Source organism: Seriola lalandi, unplaced genomic scaffold (genome assembly GCF_002814215.2).
Source record: "Seriola lalandi dorsalis isolate HSWRI2012SDOR001 ecotype SW California unplaced genomic scaffold, Sedor1 jcf7180002054977, whole genome shotgun sequence".
In the NCBI taxonomy this organism is placed as follows: domain Eukaryota; kingdom Metazoa; phylum Chordata; class Actinopteri; order Carangiformes; family Carangidae; genus Seriola; species Seriola lalandi.
In genome coordinates this window covers 1,028,244-1,035,910 of record NW_019525527.1, presented here as the reverse complement: position 1 = coordinate 1,035,910, position 7,667 = coordinate 1,028,244, and the positions used below count along the sequence as shown (strand labels likewise).

General features: G+C 48.8%; 1 protein-coding gene across 19 annotated transcripts in view; it reads right to left on the bottom strand.

Moving 5' to 3' along the window:
- Positions 1–7,667, bottom strand: part of abi3bpb (ABI family, member 3 (NESH) binding protein b) — a 26,867-nt gene that overhangs the window by 6,035 nt on the left and 13,165 nt on the right. For 2 of the 19 annotated variants that reach the window (XM_023396472.2, XM_023396474.2), the window contains exons 3-13: positions 7,213–7,281; positions 7,001–7,133; positions 6,242–6,423; positions 5,716–5,768; positions 5,175–5,214; positions 4,685–4,765; positions 4,307–4,381; positions 2,796–3,005; positions 2,100–2,177; positions 1,414–1,614; positions 299–364 (exon numbers count right to left, since the gene is read on the bottom strand). In XM_023396472.2, the coding sequence (XP_023252240.1) occupies positions 299–364; positions 1,414–1,614; positions 2,100–2,177; positions 2,796–3,005; positions 4,307–4,381; positions 4,685–4,765; positions 5,175–5,214; positions 5,716–5,768; positions 6,242–6,423; positions 7,001–7,133; positions 7,213–7,281 (1,188 nt within the window). The remainder of the gene's footprint in view (positions 1–298; positions 365–1,413; positions 1,615–2,099; positions 2,178–2,795; positions 3,006–4,306; positions 4,382–4,684; positions 4,766–5,174; positions 5,215–5,715; positions 5,769–6,241; positions 6,424–7,000; positions 7,134–7,212; positions 7,282–7,667) is intronic. The other 17 variants (XM_087171123.1, XM_087171124.1, XM_023396475.2 and 14 more) reach the window with 11 other exon arrangements.

Below are 7,667 nucleotides of genomic sequence, written 5' to 3'. Positions count from 1 at the left end.
ACCACCACCACCACCACATGGACACAGTGACATAATCTGCTGCTGCTCCTGGACTTATGTAACCAAGTCAAATAATCAAGCTCCAGTTGATTATTTGAAGAAGCTGAAGACCTGCAGAAGCTGGACCAGAGACAGAGACATGTGGGACACAGAGGCAGGAGGACGGACAGACCGATGGAGGGATGAACATGAACGTATTAATACACAGGATGGATGGAGACAAAAACACCGACAGGAGCTGCGGAAGCGACTGGAGGGTTAATGAGGACACACAGACAGACAGACAGTCGTCGTTTACCCAGTCGAGGTCGGGACCATAAGGCCGGTTTGGGCGGGGAAATGCCCCGGTGCGGCTGTCCGTTTACTGTGGGGAGAGAAGTGAGCGTTACGGAGGGAAAGAGACGAAACACGAGTCCTGAGACGTCTCAGAGACGTGAGGACGGAACAGGAGGTCATGTTCGTGTGACAGACACAGGAAATAAAGAAGATCCATCAGATAGATCAACTCTGCTCAACCTGAAATTCAACAGAGTTTTCAAACATTGACTGAGGAGGAAATGTGTCGTGTAACTTCTCATCAACAGGAGGTTTGAACCCTGGCGTTCAGACAGACGGAGGTTCAGGTGTGTGATCACGGTCAGACCTCAGGTGAAGGCGGAGGATGGACTCGTGTGCTTGTTCAGCTGTGAGGTTCTTCAGCAGCCAACACTGTGACAGTCAGAAACAACAGGCTGAAGAAAACACACGAGTTCAACCAGTGAAGGCAGCAGCTTCACCTCAGTGCTCAACTCCACCAGCCACAAAGAGACGACACCTGAGCTGCACAGCACAGGTGTCGGCAGAGAACACCTGCCTTTATTTGTGCCTCCAACATACTGATTTGTTTCATTCATCATTTTGACCTTCAATTACACCTGGTGCCACAGGTAAAACTCAATACCTGTAGATCCAAGCATCTCAGATCAGGTGTAAACTATTTAATTATTATTCTCATTTGAATCATTAATGACCAGGTCAAACTAATTAAAACAGTCAGTTCATTCAGTCTAATGGAGCCACACAGACCAGGACTGGATCTGCTCACAGGGGCAACGTTCAGAGTTCAACTTGGTTTTAAATGACTGATTTAAATAGAAACTTCATGCTTTTAATTTGAATTTCATATCTGTTCATGATCAGCTGTGCACTGACTAACATCTTCTCTCGGTCACACTTGATTACATTTGAATTATTGACAGATAGACTGTCCAGGAAACGTCTCTGGAAGTGATTTAAAAATGATCCTCAAATGTTCAAACTCGTATTTTAGATGCACAAAAGAACAACTCAAGAAAATGTTATCAACATTTCCCTCCAGGCTTTTCAGGAGGACAGAGAACGCTCAGAAAGAGAAGAAGAGTAAAGAACAGGTACCAGGAGGATTTCCCCCGAGTATCCCGGAGGTCGGGGACGAGTTACTGGGTCTAGAGGAAGAGTGGGGCTGTCTGAAGCCGTTAGAGAGGGGAAAGAGGGGGTTTCTTGATGCAGGCCTCATGGATCTGGCAACCGGGGTAGCTGCTGGGTTGTAGGTCTGCAAAGGCAGTGACGGGGACAGATTTCTTTTGCTGCCTTGACCTAAAAGATCAAAAACAGTTGCAAGGCCTGTGTTACAGTCTGGTTTCCTTTATCTTTGAGTTGCCAGTGAAGCGAGCAGCAGCCCTGAGCGGTGATGTTAGTGATGGAGGTTCTGACTCTAATGGACCAGTACAGTGAATATCATTGAGTATCAACACTACTGATGCAGATGAGTTTGATGGGATCAGGATGAGTCTTTAAGCGCTCACAATCTTGGGAAACCACAGTCATTTAAGCTGCTGATGAGGTGTGATGAAACAACCATGACTGTAAGATTGTGCGCCGCATGCAGACGTCAGACGCCATGTTGGATGAAATGTGTGCAACTCCTGGAGCGAGCAGCCATTCCTGTGGACGGAGACTGAGCTGCGAGTTTAACTGGAAGCTCGAGGGAACAAGATGGTTGCAGATTAACAGCAGACAAAGACAGAGAGAGCAAGACCGGCTTTGATTGCACAGGAAGCTAGTCATGAGGTCATTGTTACCCCAGCTGTTAGCTTTGGCCCTCTCATTGGCCAGAGCTGTTCTCAGCAGCGACGATCCGTCCTGTGATTTGCCGAAAGCTGTGAGGGAGAAAGAAGGTTTAGCACCACAAAGAGCCAGACATGTGAGATGGTCCACAACCTGCGGGGTTAAAGTGACCGTTAGAGGTGACCACCGCCTGAAGCTTCTTCATACCAAAACACTCGACTGTTGCAGACGACACCGTCATATTTGTGAAGGTCCAACAGGAAGACACAGACCTGTCTCACTAACACCTGGTTATTTTATCAGAGGTTGAAGGTGGAGAATTAACACCTCCAACCTTTAACCTCCGACCTCTCCAGATGTAAAACAGAGGGTAACTGACGGCAGCTGAGCAGGATCTACAGAGAAACTTCCCACCAACCGTCAACCCATCAAGGGAAGGTTTTCAGAGCCACCATCTCTTACTCCACAATATAAAACAACAGTGAAGTCTACACGTTTCATCTGCCAGCAGATTAACAGTCAACAGAGCTCATCACATCAGACTCTGGAGGACGGTTTGGAGATGTGAGAGCCTGATGGAGGTGATGGAGTAGCATTCCCTCAGCATCAGCACAGTAACCACACACTGATGCTCCAGCTCTGGTCTGACACGAGGCCAGAAACTTCACAACACACACAATGAAACAGGGAAGTCGGGAGGTGGAAATTACCAGCAGGGTTATGAGGCTTCTCGGGTGCGTTAGTGGGCGCCTTAGTAGTCTGCCCCTGAAGCCGGTCGCCACGGGAGGAGGAGGATAATTTAGTAAGGGGGGAGGATGTGGCGTTGGCAGAGGGGGCTTTGGTGGGCAGGTGTCGGGGGACGGCAGAAGGAGGAGGCTCCGTCGGTCGGCCGGTGTCGTTTTTAACCGAGTTTCCTTTGTCTGGAGCGAGAGAGGAGAGAGGTACGTGATCATGGGCTCTGATGGTCTCAGGTCCATCAGCTGCATCTTCTGGATCTTACACAGACATGCATTCATCTCATCATCCCCACAGAGAGCGAGGAATCAGTCACCACATGCATGTCTCTGAATTTCCTTTTCACTCAGGTCCACAAAGACCGGAGCTGGTTCTGAACATCTGGTCTGATCTGTTCTCTGACCAGAGAGGAAGACTCTGGTCTCGTAGCGGCTCCATTACTGAGCTCTGCTTCTGGTTTAGGTCTAGGTTCTGGTTTAGGTCTAGGTTCTGGTCCCATAATCTCGTACCTCGTAGAAACACAGAAAAGTCCAGAAGACATTGTTGTTGTGAAGAGACAGACACACACAGGGGACAGGAGTGTGAGGACTCTGCAGAACGACTTGTGTTGTCTCTCCCTGGAGGGAAAGTCCAACCACGTCTGCGTCTGAACTGGCTGACATGCAGACTGATCCAACACAGACAGACAGGCTGACAGACAGGCTGACAGACAGGTAGACAGACAGACAGACAGGCTGACAGACAGGTAGACAGACAGACAGACAGACAGAGGAATGAAGGGGTGGATGATGACAGAGGAAGTGTGAGTGGATAATAAACTGGTTCATGTGTCTAGAATTCGTGAGTGAAGTTTGAGTTGAACCAGGACGAGTTCAGATTCATTAACTCTAAACTTCTTCTAGTCAATTCTCCAAAGACTCAGAGTCTGGAAACAGGAAATTATTTACCAACATTATGTTGAATCTCATAAAAACGTGAGATTTTTTATGAAGAGTAAATGTTGAATGTTGAACTAAAGGAACTCGTTGAGGCCGGAGACTCTTTCAGTTACTCACTGATAAATTGAAAAGATATTTAAGATGTTCCAGACTGAACTCAGATCTGTGGCTGCTTAGAGACAGGACAGAGGGGATGCAGAGGACAACAGATTATTTTAGGGAGAGAAGAAGAAGACGCTGAGTGCACAGATGAAGCATCATGGCCGACACGTGCGCTGCAGGTTGGAAAAACACGAGCCGCGGCCGCTGCCCCTGTGGGCGGGGCAAAGTGAACTTACTCGTATCACCTGACGTCACCTCCACGCCTCGGATCGACTTTCTAACTGGGCTCAAAGCATGCTAGCATGCAGCCAATCACAACAGCTGCACGTCCTAGACCCCGCCCCCCCTCCCAGGTGCAGCACTGGGCTCAGCCGAAGCAGGTAAAGACTGTCTGCGGATAAAAGCTGGACGATGATTAGGAGAGAAAAGAGCGTCTGTCTCGTTACCCAGTGACACACGAGGCCAGTGAGGCTGAGCAGAGCCGCGCACAGGGAACGTTTCCTGCTGGCCCTCAGGTGGCGCTGTGGGACAGAATACAACCGGTTTATAAGAGCAGAAGAAGAGGGACAACAAAGAGGTGACAGGTTGGACTGATGTGAAGTTCAACATGCTTCTTCTTCTTCTGTGAATATTAGAGTTCATGTTTAGTTTCACAGTCAGTCGAACCGTCGTATGTTCGTATGTGAACATGTCTGCAGACCTGAGAGGAGAGAGAGAGAGAGAGAGTGTGTGTGTGTGTGTGTGTGTGTGTGTGTGTGTGTGTGTGTGTGTGTGTGTGTGTGTGTGTGAGTGTGTGTGGCGAAGGGAGGAGAAGAGATAATCACCAAAGGAAGTGCGTGGAGCTCCGGAGAAACCTGGGTTTTTGAGCGGAGGAGAAAGTCGAGGCTGCGTCCGGTTGTGCAGAGCTGTGATTGGTCGACAGGTCACAGGAAGTAAAACCAGGTGACACAGTGTGAGTGTGTGCAGCAGCTTCAGGTCACATGTTCATCATCACATTTGTACTTGAGTGACTCAGCATCAGAAGGACTCTGTATGAACTCTGTCACAGTCCAGTGGGGTCAAAGGTCATTTACAGGAACAGTTGTAGTTTGATAGATCTGCTCCAAGTCAGAACAAACGGTTTGTCTATTGATCAGTTAATCGATCAGTTATTGGTTGATCGAGTCTTTTCTGTCTCTGTGACTGGACCTGTTTGACCTCTGACACCGCTGTGTGTGTGTGTGTGTTATATATTGACACAGAGTGTGTGAGTGTGTGTGACCTGAAGCAGGTGGATGTGACTGAACACACCTGACTCCCTGACAGGTGACTCACCTGGACGAGGCGGGAACAGAGTGTGAGGTCCATGAGGTTTCTGGAAACAGAGACACTAACCTCAGACTCTCATACAACATCAACACATGACTCAAGCATCCAATCAGAGACTCTGAAACTGAAGGGCCGTAAAACCTAACATTTCAATAAAATTTGTATTTTTGGATCAGTTTTGGTTCATAATTCAGCCACTGAGGCTCATGGGTAATGTAGTATGAAGATGGTAAGATTAGATAAACCTAAATAATGTTTATTATAAATCATGTGGCTCTGAAACAGGAAGTGTGTTTAGTGTCTCTGAGCTGAGCGTGCAGACTAACACGACCTCGACCTTTGACCTCTGAAGAACACACCTGTCAGGCTGTGTGTCTGCTGGGAGCTGTGTGTCACTACACACATGTAACATGGCATTACATTATTATTAATATTAATATTAATTATATCCCCAGTAGATGAAGTAAATGTGTAGATGTTGGTTCAGAGGTGACAGACGCACAGATCAGACTGGTTCACACTCACGGACACGCAGCAGGTCACCTACCATGGGCTTGGCCAGGGGGTTGCGCAGCTTGTACGGCTTCTGTGTATTTTTATCTGTGAAATTCAGACAAGGTGTTTGAATCAGTCCAGGGTCGACAACAGGACGTCCCAGGTCTTAAACATGTTTATATACACAACACTGGTTCTAACACAATGACGTGACAGACCGGGACTAGGTTCAAAGTTAGATGAAGTATTTGACGAGCTGCACTTCATGAACTCAGCAGGTGAGAGACGATCGTCTCAAAACGTAAATGTCACGTCTAAAGAAGCAATCAACCGCGTGTTCCTGAGGTTTCATCGTGTCAATCATCACATCAGAGCTGAGATGTCTGAAGCTCTGAGCGTCAGCAGCTGTGTTGAGCATCTATGAAAGGTCATGTGATCAGACACTTCCTGATTTAAATCGGAGCGGTGTCGGTTTCTTTAGTTGTTGTTTCTAAAACGTTTTGGTTTAAGAGTCGGATCAGCTGACGGACTGTCTGTCCTGACCGATGAAGGTGTGTTACAGTAGAAGTCTGTCTTACTGCCCATGTTGGTGTTGTGGATGACCGCTTTGCTCCATGTGCCGCTGCGGTCATCTTTGTTTGACCGGACGCCGAACTCGTAGGGCGTGTTGGGTTTCAGGTTGTCGATGACCGTGTCGCTGGTCGGGCAGGTCTGGTAAATCCACTTCCTGTTCCTCTCCCTGTAGCGGATGGTGTAAAACCTGCAGACAGAGGACAGAAGTCTTAAACAGTGTTGGGGTGGGCGGGCAGACTACTTGGTTTAGCGCCTTGCTCCTGCTCGTTCGGGGCGCCAGGGCACGACATGTGAATGACATCAAGGATCGGACGCCAGGTCTTCAGCCCGTGAGGTTTCTGTGACCTCAGCGTGGAAACAGCTGCTCACATTAGGTGTTGTTCATTTTGGCGTTTACTCCCTCCTTTCAGCTTTTAATAAGGAGCCCAGAGCGGCGAGGACGCCTGGGTCAGCGTTTCCAACGCCGCCTCCAACTCACTTGTGTGTGTCAGTGTGAGCGGAGGAGAGAGAGTCACGGTCGAGAGAACGTCACTCAACCACAGCAGCAGATTCTCAGGATGAAGATCAACATCTGGTGTGTCGTTTCTGATCGATAATCAATCGTTGATCACACACACATCAACTTCCTGACTGTTCTCAGGTACGACAAGTGCTTTCTCATAATCACAACAAATGTGTCACATGATGAGAACGACACAGATCACATGATCGATCACATGATTATCAGTAATTGATTGACGATGACACACAGATCAGAGTCTCACCCGTCCTCCAGACACTCGTTCATGATGTTGCCTTCGTACGGCGTCTTCAGGTAGTTTCCCCAGGACAGCAGCACGGCCGTCGGGCTGACGGAGCCGATCACCAGGTGGAGCGGCTTCTCCAGGTTCACCTTACCTGAGCACACAGGTGAGGACAGGGTGAGACCTGGTGTCCAGCAGCTGGGACCTAACAGGAAGCTGTGGGCGGGGCGTACCTGTGCAGTGTTTCTTCACGTCGTTGACTGGGATTGGCTGCACGGCAACCAGGTACTTGGGCTCTGCGTCTGAAAGCAAACGTGGATTCAGGTTCAGGATCAGACCAGGTGAGGTTCAGGACAGACACGCAGACCCAGTTCACTCCTCAGAGAAACACCTGAGGAGTGAACTGGGTTTTCACCCTCTAGACATTCGACTGTGGTTTGGCTTCTGGATTAATGATTGGATAATGAAAGTTAGTAGACCATCATCCAGACTACAGGTCCACCTGTAGATCCACCTGTAGATCCACCTGTAGATCCACCTGTAGATCCACCTCCAGGTCTCAGATCTCAGGCCCTCTGCTCGTGTTCATCCACACAAACATGTGAGGAATGTGGACTCTGTTATGGAAACGTGATGAAGAAGGTGATGTCATGGTGGGTACTGCCCCCCTCCCCCCCGGCCCCCCTTC